An 18,530-nucleotide genomic window follows, 5' to 3' on the forward strand; every position below is an offset into this window, starting at 1 on the left:
GGAAAAATCTGTACAGATTTTGCTCGGTAAACCTTGCTGTAATTTTGTGATGTCTCATGATTCTTGATCATATATTGTTTTAAAATAGCTAATATAACTTGATTGAAGAGCAAAGAAGTAATATATACATGCCTGGAATTTGTTTTGAAGAAAACAAATCAAAACAACAATACGACGCGACGGAACGGAGTTGGTTTCTTTTCTTGTTTTCTGCTGCTACTTTCACGATTTTTAAGCTGCTGTTTTCTGCTAATTTTCGAAGGTGAGGTTGTGGGGAATGTAGGTGATTAAGGTGAATAATATAATAGGTGTTAAAGTTGCCATTATATGCCTTTAGTTTGGGAGTTACAAGTCAAGAAATTGAATGGGTTTTTGAATGGTTTCTCCTTCACCTATCTGCCGATTCTTTTCTCATTTTTCTTGCATTTTCTCGTTTATTTGCTAGACTAATAAAGGTGAGTGTTATAAAGGGTGATAAAGGTGTAATAATATGCATTAAGGTGGGAGGTTACAAGTGAAAGAGTTGAATAGAATTTGAATTATTTGCTCCCCTAGCTGCCATCGATTTTTCTTCTCCTTTCTACTGCATGTACTCGACAGTTTGCTAAGATAATAATTTGAGGAAAAATGATGGGTATTATAGTATTTGAATTTACTACTAACTAGTGAATAAAAATGGGGATTGAATTCACCTTGAAGTGCAATTAGAGATGGTTTGAATGGATTTACTACATTTTTGAATTGTCTTGACCAAATATTATTACTACTTCTTGCATGGTAAAATATTGTTAAATTCTTGTATTTTAAATTCTTAAGGTTTTAAATACTCATTATACATTTAATGAATTACCACATTAATTTAGAATAAGCTCTTGCATGACATTGCATGGTTTATAATTTAAGTATTTAAATGTTACGTTTAATTTCTTGAATATATTTGACCTATATTAATTCATCTCCATTTGTTTACCCATTTTAATTTAAGCTTTAATTAAATATTGAATCCAAAAGAACTTATTTAATAACTTAGCTCTAATTAATTTAATAAATCCTAAAACATTATTTTTCTTTAAATTAAATTATTCCTTGGCTTAAATTAAATTTAGGAATATTTTTCTTATTATTAATCTTATCTTTAATCTCCAAAATCCGGTCTGACATCGTGTATTCATCCTGAAAAGATAAAACTAAACATCTACCTTTAAAATAAATAATCATGATTTAAAACTTTATATTTAATTTAAATAATGGTAATTATGCATGGCTTATACGTACTCTGATTTTCGGGTTCTACACTTTGTCCAGCCATGATAACAAAGATGGCTTGAAATTTCTCCAAGGTAAGGGCAGCAAAAGATCATGCCTTCGCAAATAGCCCCTTGTCTACAATATCGGCCAGCAACTGAACTTCATGCTTCAGTTCCTTCTTTGGATCGGAAACCTTGATTTTCCATCCATCAGCAGAGAGGAGGGTTTGCATATCTTCAAAATCAGATGCTTTGGCCCCAGCAAGATGTGCCAATCCATCAGAAGGCAACAAGAACATTTCTCCAAAAGAATCTTCAGAGATAGTCAACAACTGACCATTGACAGTAGAAATGATGATTCCATCATAATTGATCTTTCCATTGGAGTAGAAGTATTGAAGTTCCTTCAGGTAAATCTCTTGTGAAGATTGCTCCAAAATGTCCTTAGCCCAGCTGATTCGAGCTTCAAAAATACGTTTTTGACATCGGCTTCTCCAACTGATAAAAATGATCCAAAGTGATAGCCAAAGCATTCAACATGTGTGTGGGAATTTGATTGGCCATGTGAACTGAATGATTTCCTGCGAAAGAGAAAGCTTGAATTTGCTTTTGCTCTGAGAATTTTATGTAAGTGTAAGGAAGAAGAACTGAAATGGAGCGAGTAAAGTACTAATGTACGTGACTGTTCGAATTCTTGGACACGTGTCAGTCCAGGAAATTCTGAATAAAATACGTGTGTACGTGTGTCGAAATCGTGTTAAAAAATACATAAAAAAGGGTCCACGTTTCAACCTGTCATTTGTTGAAAGATAGCATTTAATGCTTGATAATCAGTCACGTCACTAAATTTGGAATAAAAATGGGTAATTTGTTAACTTATGTGAGAAGATTAGTAAAATAATCAGTTGTGAAACTGTCTTTTCAGTTGAGAATTTACTAACTGCTGTCTTCTCAGTTAACATTTTAAACCAATATTCTCACTTAATAAATGCATATAAAGATTACGAGAAATTTAAGCAAGACGAATTAAATAAAATCTTATGCTTAGAAGGATAATCATCTGCTGTAATGACTTTGTCTTTTCATCTTCCTCGTCCCTGTGCTATAAATAAGAGTAGCTCAGTTAGTCTTAAACATATCAGCAAGTAATATTCAACCGCTAAAATGGCAGGTGCAGGTAGCTCAAAGACTCCAGATATGGCAGAAGACTTCATGAGCTCAGCTGTGGTAAAACGAAAGGCTAAGATGGAAGATGAAGTCTTCCATAAAATCCTTCGCTTCTGGGAGGGGCTCAAAAACTCCAGTTTCTCCAGGAGTGTGGAATGGCTACCACTCCCGGACTGATGGCACAGCTGGAGAAATATCGGGAACGCTTGCATTGTGCAAACACGGTGGACATCTTCGACGAAGACAATGTCTACCAGCTGATGCTCTACAAGGAAAGTAGGATCCTTGAGCGTATAGCTGACTTCGATAGCTTCCTGAAGACTTCCACCGGTGATTTAAATTGTTGGATGACCAAGTGGAGGTCTTTTGTTCAGGAAGAGTTGTACGATGTAATTCGCACCAATTTCTTCAAAGGAATAAAATGATATTTCAGTTTATCTTTGTCTTTTATTTTCCTGCATTATTTAATCTCATCAGTTGACAAGTAAATCACGAACTGAACATAATAACTGCCAAAAAAAATTAACTGATATCAGTTGAAATTCACATGGATGAAAGACAACTTGAAAGAACTAAAAATGACAATAGAATTGATGGATGACACAAATTGATTAACAACTGATATAACAACATCAAAACTGATTAGGTTAAATCAATTAATCCAACTATATTGCGAAAATGAGAAAACTTAGTCTCGGGCAATGGTTTGGTGAAGATATCAGCTTCTTGCTGTTCAGTTGAGACGTATTCCAGTCTGATGTCCTTCTTCAAGGAATGATCTCTGATGAAGTGATGCCTGACATCTATGTGCTTGGTCCTCGAGTGAAGAACTGGATTGTAGGTAATAGAAATCGTGCTTGTATTATCACAGGATATGGGCGATTCTTTAGCGTCAACTCTATAATCTCTCAGTTGTTGCTGAACTCAGAGAAGTTGTGCACATCAGCTTCTAGCAACAAGGTATTCTGCTTCAGTTGTGTGTCCTTAAGATATTTTAAAATACGCTTGGCAGCTGAAAAATGCGATTGCATAGGATTTGCCTGAAATCTAGCACATATAAAGACAACAAATTTAATATCAGGACGATTAACAGTTAGATACAATAATGAACCTATTAACCTTCTGTAAAGTGTCGTCTCAACTGATATTCCCCCTTGATCAGTGTCCAGTTTTACTGATGAGCTCATGAGAGTACTTGCATCTGAACACGATTTCATGTCAAATTTCTTCAGCAACTCCTTCGTGTATTTAGTTTGACCAATAAAAGTGTTTGTCTCCAGTTGCTTCACTTGTAATCCAAGAAATAATGTTAGTTCATCCATCATGCTCATTTCAAATTTCTCCTGCATCAACTTAGCAAATTTCTCGCATAATTTGGGGTTAGTTGGCCCAAATATGATGTCATCCACATAAATTTGAACGAGTAAGATGTGATCATTCTTTGAAAATTTAAACAATGTCTTATCAACTGATCCAACAGAAAATCGTAATCAGTTAGAAATTTTGAAAGAGTTTCATACCAAGCTCTTGGAGCTTGTTTAAGACCATATAAGGCTTTGTTCAAATGGTAGATATGATCAGGAAAATGATGATTGATAAAACTTGGAGGTTGTTCAACATAGACTTCCTCTTGCAACTGGTCATTCAAGAATGCACTCTTTACATCCATCTGGTAGACTTTGAAATTTTTGAATGATGCGTAGGCAAGGAATATTATGATAGCTTCTAGTCTTGCAACTGATGCATATGTTTCATCATAATCAATCCCTTCTTTTTACCTATATCCTTGTGCTACCAGTCTCGCCTTGTTGCGCACAACTGAACCGTCTTCGTTCAGTTTGTTCATGTACACCCATTTTGTACCTATAACAGTTTTTGAAATTGGTCTTGGAACTAGGTTCTAGACATTGTTATGGGTAAACTGATTCAGCTCTTCTTGCATTGCATTTGTCCAGTTTGGATCAGCAAGAGCTTCATCAGTTTTCTCCGGTTCCAATTGCGATACAAAAGCTGAATGAATAAATAAATTGAGCATTTGATTTCTTGTTCTTATCGGGTCAGATGGATTACCTATCACCAATTCTGGAGGATGTGATTTCTTCCATCTGAGTTCAGCGTTTGTTGCTTCTGTATCAGAAATTTCTTCAGTAGGTGACTGAATATTTTCAGTTTCAATTGGAGTTATTTCAGTTGGTAAATGAATATCATTTCTTTGCTCTTCCAACATATTTTCAGGAACTACTTCTTGTTCAACTAATTGATCCACAATTTCAGGTTCAGGTGTTTGAAAGATGTTTCGATTGATATGATTTTCTTCTTCATTATCATCCTCCAAACTGATATTTGTAAATCGATCAACTAGCTCAACTGAATCAGTTGGCTTATCAGTTAGAACATTTTCATCAAAAACAATATGTATAGACTCTTCAACATTTAACGTGTTCTTGTTAAAGACTATATAAGCTTTGCTAACTGACGAATATCCTAAAAATATTCCCTCTGCAGATTTAGCATCAAAGGCTTTTAAATGATTTTTGCCATTTTCAAGAATAAAATATCTGCAGCCAAATATTTTAAAGTAAGAGACCACACTTTTTCGTCATGCCAGATCTCATAAGGTGTTTTAAAATGATTTTTATTAATCATCGATCTGTTCAGAGTATAACACGTAGTGTTTACTGCCTCTGCCCAAAACCTTTGAGAAATACCAGAATCAGCAAGCATTGTTCTAGCAGCTTCTTTAAGCGTTCGATTTCTCCTCTCAGCTACACCATTTTTCTGAGGAGTTCTAGCTGCTGAGAGCTCATGCTTAATTCCAGCATTTTCTAAAAATTTTGAAAGAATTTGATTGATGAATTCAGTTCCTTGATCGGATCTGATTCTATCAATTCCAATTGATTTCTCGTTTAATATTCTTTTGAAAAGCTTGAGCAGTTGAGCAGTAGTTTGGTATTTGGATTTGAGAAAAATAACCCAAGTAAATCTTGAAAAATCATCTACTTTCATTCCCCCTAAGCTCATGACTGGTATTGGATCAAATATATCCATATGTAACAACTCTAAGCATCGGGAAGAAGATTTACTGCCCTTGTTTTTAAAAAAAAGATTTAACATTTTTTTACCAAACTGACATGCTGAGCAAATTTTATCTTTAGTAAAATCTATTTTGGGCAAATTAGTGACAAGATCATGATTACTCAGATATGCAATAGATTTAAAGTTCAGGTGGTTTAATATCTTATGCCACAACCAATTTTTAGAAGATTTTGAAGCAATAAAACATACTGGTGCATAAGGTTGATCATTCCAACTGACTTTGTAAGTGTTTCCACACTGTTTTCCAGTTCGTATGACCTCATCAGTTGCCTCTTTGACTGAACAAGAATGTTTGTCAAACTGAACTGAGAATCCATTATCGCATAACTGACTAATGCTAATCAGATTATACTTAAGATTCTCAACTAATAAAACATCATTATTGATAAAGTTACCACTGATAAGCTTACCCTCACGCGCGCATGTACCTTTGGAATTATCTCCGAAACTGATGTTTGGTCCAGTGTACTTGATCAGTTGAGATAGCAAATTTGCATCTCCTGTCATATGTCGTGAGCATCCACTATCCAAGTACCACATTGATTCATTGCTTGTACCTGTTACCTGCAATCACACACAAAATATAATATTGGTACCCTTTTCTATTTGGGTCCAAAATTGATTAGTCCTTTAGGAATCCAGACTTGGATCAGTCTAACTGACTGTCCAGTTGTTGTATTCCAAATCGTCTTTCTCGATTTGTGTGTGCTTGGTGTGTAGTGTGCGGATGAGAAAACATGTGATTTGGCTCTGTTCAACTGATTGTTCAGCCGATATCTTTTCTGAACTGGCTTGTTGTTATAGTAATTGGAGTAGCCTTTTGAATAATTCCTGCTGAATCTTTTTGACGACTGACTGCGTGAGTCAGTTAAAACTTTTGGGCTATAACCAATACCATATCTTTTGGCATTGTTCGTACTTTCAGTAGGCTGTTCAACCAGTTTACTTGGCTCAGTTTGTTCTTGTTCCACAAGTGATTTGACAAAGTGAATGTATTTCCCTCTATCCATATTCAGTTTTGGTCGAGTATCATTGGAAGGCATTTCATCTTGGTTACTGAACCCTAAACCAGTTTTATCAGTAACTGATTTCTGTGAGTTCTGTATATCAGTTAATGCAGCAGATGATTTGTTCCAAGCCTGAATAAGCTCAGTTTGCTTTGCATTTTCAAGCATCGACTTCTAAATCATTGATTGATTCCTGCTTCTTTCAGCATTGAGCTCAGAAATTTCCACTTTTAGACTCAACACATCAACTGATTCATCAGTTTTAGTTTTATTGTCTATAGGATCATTTTGCTTTGCTCTAACCTTTTCAAAAGATAAGGCAAGCTTATGGTACTTACTAACCATGTCATGAAGAGTTGAAACGAGTTCTTCTCTAGTGAAATCAGTTGAGCTAAATTCAAATACCTGTTGACTACTTAACTCCACTTCTGTATCACCAGCCATTAGGCACTTCACTTTCTCTTCACCATCACTTGAACTGCATGAGGTTTCTGGCTCTGACTCTTCGATGTTAGTTTCTGCCCATTTTGATTTACTCTCTTCAGCTAAGAGTACCTCATGCTTCTTCCTGAAAGACTTCTTATCATCCTTGGGTCTCCTCTTGTGCTCATATGACTTCTTCTTTCTTTCAGTCGAACCTTGACTCTCTTTCTTAGGTTTGGTACAGTCAGCAATGAAGTGACAGGATTTGCCACAGTTGTAGCAAGCTTTTGATTCCTCTTTAGAATTGTTTATCTGATAATGCTTCTCGAAGTTCCCTTGATTTTTCCTCATAAATCTTTTGAATTTTTTGAAGAACAATGACATGGCATCATTGCTTAGTTGATCAGCAACCTTCTCGACTGAACCAGTTGGTTATGTTCTAACATCAGCTAAGGCAGTTGTGACTGCTGGAGTAGAGGGTTCTCCTTCTCGAGTTTGCAGCTCAAACTCATAGGCCTTGAAATCAGCAAATAAGTCATGAACCTCAACCTTGTTTAGATCCTTGGACTCCCTCATTGCCATGGTCTTTACGTCCCACTCCTTGGGAAGACCTCTGATCACTTTTAATGCAACTTCTTTGTTGGTATACACTTTTCCAAGTACATTTAGTTCATTGATGATACAGCTGGTTCTTTCATCATATTCATGCATCTTTTCTCCAGCTCTCATTTACATATTGTCAAACTTCTGAACAACAACAGAAAGTTTATTCTCTTTGGTTTGTTCATTCTCTTCACAAAGCTGGATCAGCTTTTCCCAAATCTCTTTACATGTCTTAAATATCTTGATTGTACTGAACATTACTTTGTGTAGGGTTTTGTACATTATGTCCATTGCTACATTGTCCATATTTGCTTTTCTTTGTTCCTCAGCAGTCCACTCATCTCTGGGCTTTTCAATTCTATGAGGTGCCCCATCTGTGATTGCAACTGCTGTGTTGGCTTTCAGAATCTTCATTGGTCCGTCATTGATGACGTACCACATATCATCGTCTTGTGCAGCTAAGTGAGCCTGCATCCTGATTTTCCAATCATCGAAATCTTCTCTCGAAAACATTGGGATCTTGTTGAAGGTAGACATAGTGAATAGTTTGAGTAGAAATATTCTTAGACAAGATACAACCGCTCTGATACCACTTGAACGGATCGGTTAGTAGGTGATAAGTGTTTAGAAGGGGGGGTTTGAATAAACACTCACTGATTATGTATTATTTTCGAATAATGGGTTTAGTTTAGTTATAGACTGAAAATCGGTATCTCGTCAGTCGATAACAATCAGTTTAACTGAAAAACAGTTTCGGAAGTAAACTGACCGAAAGATAGAATAACTGAAATGAAAAACACACGATTTGTTTCCGGATGTTCGGAGAATAGAATAACTCCTACGTCACCCCTTCTATCACGAAGGTAGGATTTTCACTAAAAGACTTTGATCGAATACAAACGTTATACTGACCCACTTCAGTTTGGACTTAACACTGCCAAACTGAAACTCTTAGTTCACAATAACTTTTATAGTGTGACTGAGTATAACACAACTGAGTATAAATCTAACAAAGATTTCAAGGTGCTAGCAAGCTCGTAAATGTAACCTTGATTGCTACTGATAAATCTGATAAGAGTGAGCTCTTGATATTCAAATACGAGTGGTGATTTTAGCAGAGTAACAGCAAGCTTGAATAGAATTGTAGTTCGCGTGTTATATTCTAAGCTGCTCTCTTCACCTATTTATAGGCTTCTCTCTCAACGGTAATATTAAATAGCATTTGAAACTATATATCTGTTGATTGTCACGTCGATAGTCTCTGACATCCGTACACTGCAATCTCTGAAATGCGGCGTTCCACTACTAGTTGCAGTCGGTTGTACTATTTGTCGGTTGTTGTTTTCAACTGATGACGTGTACAGCTGAGGGATCAGCTGAAAGATATTTTGCTGGAAAACTCATAATTGATTGTTTCAACTGATCAATTCCCAATTGATCAGTCAGTTATATTTTTGCTTCAACTGATGTCGTGGATAATATTTAGCCAGTACGCATTCAGTTGTGTAGTTCAGTTTTCTCGTATTCAGTTATTTGCATAATCAGTTGGTTCGCAATTTTTCAAACGCCGAAACTTAGTTTTCAACATACCGTTTGATCGCTCTACCAACCAGGGACAATTATTGCACCCAACAATCTCCCTCCCAATAATTGCAGTCCTTGCAACCAATGGGAATCGAACCCGTGACCTTGGCTCTGATACCAATTGTAGGACCGAACGCTTGCTGCTTTACCAAAAGCTATAGCTGGTGGTAATGGTGCAACTCAAATCTTTTGAACCGCACAGCAGCTCAAGCACCACCGTTCGATTGCTCTACCAAGCAGGGACAATTATTGCACCCAACAATTTTTTTTTAAAAAAAACTTTTATGAGTTTTCATTTAAAATATGTTTTATATAAGAAGATTTGTAATTCCGTAGCAAATTTGTATTCGTTTTATATGAATCTGAAACAAACTTTTTTCAGTTTAAAATTTTCATTAAATTTGACAGTTTTTCCCGTATATAATCCATATTATATTTGATTAAAGTAAAAATAATGGAAAATTCTTGTAGAAAATCTGTCTCTGATTTACATAAATTTACCTCTTAAAAATCCATCTCTGAAGCCTTGTTTTCTTGTAATTATTTTTATTTTCACATTTTTGTTCGATAAATTTAAAAAATAATGAATAAATTGCTTTATTTTGTTTTTAGTACTTTAAATATTTTGTTGGATAATTTAAATTTTAATTACCAAACTAATTATTCACCATATATATTATTATAATATTTTTGTATAAATTAAATTGGACTGTTATTTTATTCATAAATAAAAATATAAATATGATCTTAATAGTTAAGTTTTAATACATTAATAAGTTTCATTTAGATACTTTCATTAAACTAAAAGTTTAAAATATAATTCTAGTTCTAATTCTTTTAAGATGTTTTAAATTGAATTATTATTTCATTTAATCAGAAAAGTTATTGATCGAATCATCATTCATTATACATGTTAAAAAAGAAAAATATTATTATGTTATCGTATAATTTGTTTATTATGAAATTATGTTTTCATTTATTCCAATCACCACATAATAAACTTGATCATCATGTTAAACAATAGTGAATTCATAATTCTAAGTTTACTAATGATAAGTGCATTTTGTGCACTTAAATTATCTTTATAATTCAGATAGCTTGTTAGTTTTCTTAGGCAGAATTATGCTTCTTTTGTTATTTTTGATGAACTTGCAGGAATATAGGTGAAGCTGCTACATGCGCGTGAAAAGGAACGAAAGTGGCGCTTTGAAGAAAATGGTGAACAATGGACAAGCTTTTGTGGCAGGAAGACCCGCGCATTTGCGCGAGTCATAGGCGCGCATGTGCGTGCAAGGAAGGAATGATGGATGAACAAACAGAGGACTCCGCGCATGTGCGCGAAGCAAGGGCGCGCATGTGCGCGCGCTGAAGAGTAGACTGCCCATCAAGACAGAAAGACGTGTGCATATGCGCCGTGTTAGGGCGCGCATATGCGCGGCGCGATTTTTCAGAAGTAAATAGGTTACGATGTGAGCTTTGAAAAGGAATTCAAAAATTTTGAGATAGCCGACACAGTAGAAAAAAAAAGGAGCGAAAAGGTCAGAGCACACGGACGACGGAACGCGAAGAACAGATATAGAAGACGCTGGATCCGGACACGGAGACGCACTTTCATCTCTCGCCAACACGTTTCTAATTCGGTTCTTTACTTTTACATTTTTAATGAATACAAACAGGTTTTGTATTAATTTAGATTCGAGTATGAACTAATTCTATTTTCTAGAAATTGACGTAGTCGAGGTTGAACCTATGCTATTGACATTTTGAATTTTCATTGAATTAATTCATCGTGTTTATTTGTGATTTCTTGGTTTTAATGTTGTTGGATTACTGACCATAATTCGATTGATCAAATAATTGAGATCTAACACTCGACAGAGGGGATTGAAATTTGGACAGGTGAAATCGCATCGTCATATGTTTATAACGTGCAAAAGACGTATGACTTTGGCGAATCCATAAGAGAACCTTGTTTAGATTTATTACGTGTTACATGATTTTGAATAGACATATTAAAATCGGTAATAGGTAATACAAATCTATTTATCACTTGAAAAAGAGAATAGAAAATATTGTGAGTTCTTGGTTAATAAATATTGTGCGATTTAATTAAATGTTAGTCAATTTTAATTTAGCATAGAGGAAATCAGATGAAATCATATATCTAAATTTATTTACTCATTGAATTTCTACTGCGTGCTAGAATTACAGGAATTGTATGCAATGTCCAGACACAAAGACAACAACAGCCCCCCTTGGGGGTGAGCAAAGCTCCGTATAGAACAACCTATCATATATACCACATATATCTAAACAATGATATATTGTATGCAATGTATGTATGTCGTGGAGGTATCAGGTCAAATGCCCATCCACTGAGCACATGTCAGAATCAAACGAATCGCTATCAAATCAATGCTCGAGCTGGCACACCGGCCTCAATAAGGGATACTCGTATGATAGCGTCGACAAAGCGCCATCAAATCCCAAATCTCATATCCAATCATCGGGGCCACAAATTTCTATGCATTACGGGTCATATAATACCAGCATAACAATTGTGTTCACAAACCCCAGAATCCAATCAAATCATATCAGGCTATCCAAGGATCATAGCTCAACGTGCATGTCATGTATCGATGTATGCATTAAACGATGTGTGTTAACAAAACATTTATTTTATACATCGATATCCCAATCTCAATGTCATGTATGCCACATCAATCACCAAATAAGGCATATAGACACATAATCTCATTCCAATCAATCCAATCAATACGACATATATCATATAATACAGATACCTGTCGTATGTTACCCGATCGCAACATACCTCAATTCTTCGTTTCCAGTTGATGTGGCCTGAAGATATTGATATTACACTTTATCTACATCAATAACATACTCATTCCAATCAATAACATAATCCAAAATCATTAATATGAGTTTCAAATATCATTTGAAACTTCAAAAATTCATATCAAATCATAATCATATCATAATTCAATTTCGACTTCGAATATGAGTTTCTTGTCGGTTAGTCTACTACATATCAGAATTTCAACTTCAAATACATGTTATTACAGCACTTTGATATTTAGAGCTGCTGAAACCAGAAGAAAATTACCTCAGTCAGAAGCTCTCGACGCGACGATCACAAATATATAATTTGTTTCGCGTTTAGACAACGTTTCGAAGTCGATTTGGACGAAAGAAATCGAATTCCTCTCAATTCTCTCGAAAATTACGAAAAGAGAATGAAGAAAGAAATGTACCGCGCTCAGGCGGTCACAAATTACCGCTCGGGCGCGGCATGTTCTGTCCAAATGCCACTTACTTCGACTCGGACGGTCACAAACTACCTCTCGGGCGCGAAGTGTTCTGCCCGAGCACAATGTTACATATTCTGGCGCTCGGGCGGTCATTTTCTACCGCCCGGGCGCCACACGTTCTGTACAATTATTTGATTTTTGTACTTATTGGCGTTCGGCTTCTCCACTCGAGCTCTTACAACGTCAATTCATATTCAATATTCATTTTCTCAATTTCCTTGTCACGATATTTATCAAATACATAATTACATGACAAATTCATAAATTATCGATAATCACACAGGATTTACGGTAATACACGTCTCTCCAGACCGGATGCTTCGAAGAGACACAATTCTAGTCAAGGGAAACATCAGTTGGGCCAAAACCAGCCAAGAACTGATGCCATCATAGCCAAGGGACGCGCGCGCATCAGCGCGGGATGTGGCGCAGCCGCGTGCCCAGCACTGTCCGAGTGCGTGCACCATGCACACTATTGTGCATTCTTGTTGAGTAAAATTTAAATTCCAAATAAATTTGGTCTAAAAATATTAACATTGGTCAAAGACTGCACCGCACCTCACCTCACCGCAGCGAGCCGAGCCGGCCGGGCGCGTGTTTAATACACCGAGACATAGTCTCCTAGCGTCTTCTCCGTCTAAAAATTTCTTGGTATCCTTTGGGACTCAAACCCCTAGCTTAAACTAGAAGTTTATAAGGGAGACTTCATATTGTTATTTCCTCAATGTTGGACAACAACTAACACTCCTTTTTCTATTCCAACTATTCTTATTCATTTATCCAACATTATTATTACTAGTGTAACGTAATACATGTGTATTGGTTAATATACCTTGCTCCTAAATTAGATATCTTCACGGTCGTGCATCGTATACGAGGAACTACAAAGTACACAACTTTAAGAGTGAAGCCAAAAGGAATTAAAAGATATATACACTTGCAAGAAATCATTTCAGAAAATACTTTTATTCATAAATTTATACCGATCACAAATTTAAACCTTGGATTCTGCGACACCAAGTCAAGGTCATGCGTACATCGGCAGAACCAGCGGTAGGCCATGAATGAGTGCGTCTATCGCCCAAATCTGTTTAGAACATTTTGCTTATATGTGAAACAAAACTGGTAGTTATACAAAGGTGGTCTACAGTTGAAATCAGGCAGTGAATGCGCAATTATTTCCACGAGCAAAGAATATTTCACTTTCAATCCATCGAACAACTTGCGTCCTATGAATCTTTACGGCATCAACTACTCACTCTTCGACCTTGGATTAATCGATCCCGCTTTGATCGAATCCATTTCAACCCGTCATCAGACAACCAGTGATGGGGAAAACCAGCAAAAGGAAGGAGATACTTTACTCGGGTCTTCAAATTTAATTGGGAAAAACGAGATTACCTTATCTCAGCATCGGCACGATGGCACTTCGCCGCTGCCGCTTGGGATGGATTGGAGCCCTCCTCCCCGTTTGTGGGTTAGATTTCTCCCTCCTCATGGGTTTTTACTGGAAAAACTGAAAATTTATTCTATTGAGTTGTAATTCGGTGCTCAAACCTTAAGATTTGAAGTTTGGTTTAAACTAACGATTGTTTGTAGATTCCTGTTGTATTGCGTTATAGTTTTGGTTGCGTGGGCTATTTAGAAATTCAGGCAACTCAAGTAAAACTTATAGTTTTAGAAAAGTAAGGTATAAATTTGAAATGATTCCGTTTTCGCCTCAGGAAGGTGACTCAACGTTTTACTGAATGCATCAAACTGTTCACTGTTTGAGATAGCCAGACTAATTATTTATCATGTTCTGATCTACGATCAGTAAATAATTAATATACTTGGTGATCATCTATAACCAGAACTGTCATTTGACTTAATATCTGCCTGATATTGGCCATTGTGAAGTTTTAAGATGTGTTTTTTTATGCTCGTGTAACTTTGTAGATTATGTCATGCACTTTTCCATTGTAGGATGGACCAAGTACAGTCTGGCCACATGGTTTTCACACTGGATGGAGTTATTGTGTTTCCATTCCTTCTTGGACTATCTTATCTGAACCAGGAGGTTCAGAGCCTGTGGTGGTATAGACTTAGTTAATTTTTTCCACATTCCTTTTTGCTGGTTTCCGTTAGGTATGATTGTATATAGTTCATTAGTTCTAAGAGGTGCTTAAATATATTCTCTCCAGTTTCAGTTCGGCTTTCTCTTGCATTTTCTCATTGTTTTAGGTTCTTACTTCCCCGGCCATGCAACCTCCGCTTCTTAAACCTAAAAAAAAAAATGAACTGAAATTACAAAAGCCCAAAACAATGGAAAATGATACATCCAAGCAAAACAAGTAGTAGCACAGAAAGTAAATAATATGCAACTGTATGTTTCTTGAATCAGGATAACTTTCTGGCAGAATAATTTTTTGGGTAAGGTGTATGGGCTGTTATGGCTGTAAGATAGATCCTTTTGTACAATTAATCGCTCAAACAGGATGAAATTACGAGAAAAAATCTTTGAACTATACGAAGAAGATCATGCATGTATGCATTACACCTGAAATTTTGATATCGATTGTTTTAACATCCGTTTGTGACAGTTTTACAGGGTTCAAGTAGGTTTGCAGTCACCGGAAGGGGTGACCACCACACGAGGATTGCTAAGAAGATTTAGGGATTTCTTGAAGCTTGTCTCTGCTGTAATTTAGCATCTTTTATAAGACTATTTACCCTTTTCTCGTAAAGAGATGATAGAAATTTCTTCGATCATATCTGAATATTTAATTAATTTATGATTTACTATCTTCTATAATATTGATAGTAGTGGTGAGTGAAGTTTTGTTTCTTTCTTTTGCCAATTAAAATGCTTTAAACTGTAACACTATTTCATGTTTGTATTTTGCAGCTCAAAAGGTCTTTTCCCAACAAAAAGTTGCCCACAGCTCCTTCAAAGAGGCTCTTGAAAATAAAAGGCAGGGAAATTTTGGAGGAAGTTAGCACCTTCTTCTTCTTTTCCCCTTTCTTCGCTCGTATACCCGTTGTAGTTTATCTTGTGCTTATCAAAGTTTTAGAGTACTGCTTGCAGTTGAATGTATTTATTTGTGCTTTCCGTAGAGTATCATACCAAGTGTCTTCACGTGTAGATGGAATGCTCTTATACTCGCATGTAGAGGGAATGCATTAGCTAGTTGTTATTGTCTATACAAATACATTTATGCATTCTTAGTTGGTTTATATATAATATATATACATTGTAAATTTGTTAGATCACACTACTTACCATTGTTCTCGGAATTGCTCTCCGCCGAGTTCTAGGAAAATTATTATCTAATCCATTACGGGGCTACTTAGGGCATATAATGATAGGAATCCTTTTCTTAGTTAAAATTGATGTTAGAAACAAAAAAATTATGACACCGAGTTTCATAGGTTAAGGGGCTTTATTTATCTCAATTTTCCTCCCTGGAAAGTCCAGTTTCATTACTACAATTTTGGGAAACGAACTTATAAATTTGTAACGCATCAGAGTCTTCAGCCTATTTATGTTGAGTCTGCAAGGTGTAAGTGTAACGATCATGGGTCATTAGGTTGAACTAACATAAGCCTTAGCCCATGTCTATGCACCGGTACTGGTCATGAGTCGTTAGGATGGTCCAGCGTGAGCCGTAACCCATTCTTATGCACCGTCACTCATAGAATATCTCACTCTTGGAAAGTGGTTTCATTCGCCTTCCCCAACGCTTGAAGCCAGGACCTCCAGACTTAAGTACCTAAATTCCTAAACTGTTGGTAACAATTGAGCTAGATTTCATATTTTTTATCTTAAAGATTCTATACAATGAACAGGAACACAGAAGCGACAATGCTTCATATCTATTTGTCTTTCATTTAGCATCTCAAATCAATGACGACCTTGGGTGGGTATTTGAGAAACGATATCATGTAATTTCTACCAAAGAACTTTGGGATGCAAACGTTTTCCTTGATTCCTTGGTCTTATGGTCATTTTATGCCAAACTTTTGCATTCAATCATCGTGGCACCAAGTTGAGATGATTTGATTTATCTCTTGTGGTGTTGTCATTTTCTTTGGGGTTATAGTTTCCACAGCTCAAGTACTTGGTTGTGGTTTTTTTGGGCAACATTTCTTAATCTGTACATACTAGTCATTATTGTTTCAATTGAAACTCATGGTTTATAATGGCAGCCTAAGTTTGTTGGTTGTGAGTTGAATTAGGAGTAATGATACTGTGATAAGGGAAGTCTTGAAGCACAGATCATAGATATGTACCGAGACATTGACCTAATTATATTTGCTAACAAGGCAAGTATAGGTTTTATAAGCTCTTGTAACTGGATTTAACTGTTTCTATTCCCATTACTGTTTCTACATTGATGATGCCTCATATTGTTTTATAATAGAACAGGAATTTGTGCTTATTAATGTCAGTATTTTTTTATACAATACCATCATTAAGTTAGCAAGATTCACAGCGTAGGTGCTCTTGGGAGGAGTGGATGACAAAGGTACTCGCTGATATTGATATCTCAAGAAGTGCTCCTTCAGCATGCTTTCTTGAGTTAGAAGCGGCTGCAAGGTCAGGTATGTATCTCTCCTTGCCAGATAATAGGATTGTCTCGTTGTTCAAATGACATACGTTTTTATTTTTACGGTGAACTCGAATGCTGCTAAAAGTAAAATTCTCTTTTCAAGCTCATTTTCCTCAAACTTGCAATTCAGCATTCAGCGAGTCAAGTCATCAGGTGCTGGACATGAATTTGAGTTCCAATATTGGCACTTCATTAGATCCATCAAATGCTTCAGTAATTGGCGTCAACTCAGAATTGACATCAAATTTTGGTGATGATTCTATTAGTGAGACACCTGAGGCTCTGTCCTCCAGGTATGTGAAGGCTAACTAGTTTGGTTTGAACAAGGAAAATCCAATTTCTAATCATGTTTATCCAGTCTGACAGAAACAACCGTAAATGAATCGTGGTTACAAAAAGGTGATCAGAGAATTGACAATGCCGTAGCAATGGATGAGATTTATCTAGATGATCAACCGAGTGATGTTTCAAGTTTGTGGGATATCCACCGGCAGTGTAGTTCTCCATCTCAACATTCTGCAAGCTTTGTACCAACAGAATTCAGGGACACACTTTCCATATCAGGTTCACAATTTTCACATGATACACTGGTAATTCTTCCAGCAGAAGAGCAGCAGAAGATGAACAGACTTCTAGTTACCATGCAACAGCGGTTAGTCACATCAAAAACCGATATGGAAGATCTCATGGCTAGATTAAATCACGAATTTGCTGTAAGACAGTATCTAACTACAAAGGTAAGTTTCTAATCCTCGTTCACTTTTTCTGTTTTCTTCAATAAGTACTGCTTCAAAGCTCACATGATTGTTTTACATTTGTGTTGCATATTACATTACATGGAAGAAATATGACTTGATATAGTATCCTTCAAATTTCTATTGGAACTACTGGTTTGTGTAAGAACCTCTTCCGTGGCCTAGCTAATTTACAAAGTGGAGAGGGATATGAAGGCATACTTGTCAGCTACCACCATAGACCTGAACCCTTAGGTGGAGCACAAGCATATGAAAGACAGTAAATAAATCCATTTTTCCAAGAACGAATACAAAGAAGAGGACAGAACGAGAATGGTCAAGAGAATTAGGAATCTATTCTTCATGTAGTTTTTATTTACTCGGAATAAATTATGGAATTTGATTTCCTTCAGTAAAGGGTGGAAATATACCCTGAATCTTTTGGTCATCCCTTTGGAGCCATAGGTTCCTGGCTAGCTGTGCCTATTGTCATTTTCAGAAGAGGAAGATAGGTTCTACTTTCTGTTAGTTGTGGTAACTTTTTTTCTTCCACTCATCAGTTTTTCAATCAATAATTGGGATTTGCCTTTACAACAATTAATGTTCTATCATTAGTTTGCAGATGTAAATTATTTTATGTTTTCAGGTGTGAACTTGCGTAATTTATAGAATTCAATTTCCAATATGAAATAAAAGTCATACATAATCAGACAAGCACAGAACAGTCGATATCAGATCGGTGTTC

At 36.1% G+C, this 18,530-nt stretch overlaps 1 protein-coding gene across 2 annotated transcripts; it reads left to right on the plus strand.

Moving 5' to 3' along the window:
• Positions 1–13,471: 13,471 nt before the first annotated feature.
• Positions 13,472–18,517, plus strand: LOC140822331 (PX domain-containing protein EREL2-like). 2 transcript variants are annotated; one of them, XM_073183058.1, is made up of 7 exons: positions 13,472–13,936; positions 14,425–14,535; positions 15,042–15,140; positions 15,347–15,433; positions 16,935–17,043; positions 17,155–17,344; positions 17,410–18,517. In XM_073183058.1, exons 1-7 carry the CDS (start codon positions 13,691–13,693, stop codon positions 17,798–17,800), a joined length of 1,233 nt encoding a protein of 410 aa, XP_073039159.1. In that variant the 5' UTR covers positions 13,472–13,690; the 3' UTR covers positions 17,801–18,517. The 2 variants fall into 2 exon arrangements, with proteins under 2 accessions (XP_073039159.1, XP_073039160.1); XM_073183059.1 differs by having other exon boundaries at positions 13,476–13,936; positions 17,182–17,344; positions 17,410–18,516.
• The last annotated feature ends 13 nt before the right edge of the window (positions 18,518–18,530 follow it).

This window comes from Primulina eburnea, unplaced genomic scaffold (assembly GCF_022965805.1).
Source record: "Primulina eburnea isolate SZY01 unplaced genomic scaffold, ASM2296580v1 ctg800_ERROPOS100000, whole genome shotgun sequence".
NCBI classification, from domain to species: Eukaryota; Viridiplantae; Streptophyta; class Magnoliopsida; order Lamiales; family Gesneriaceae; genus Primulina; species Primulina eburnea.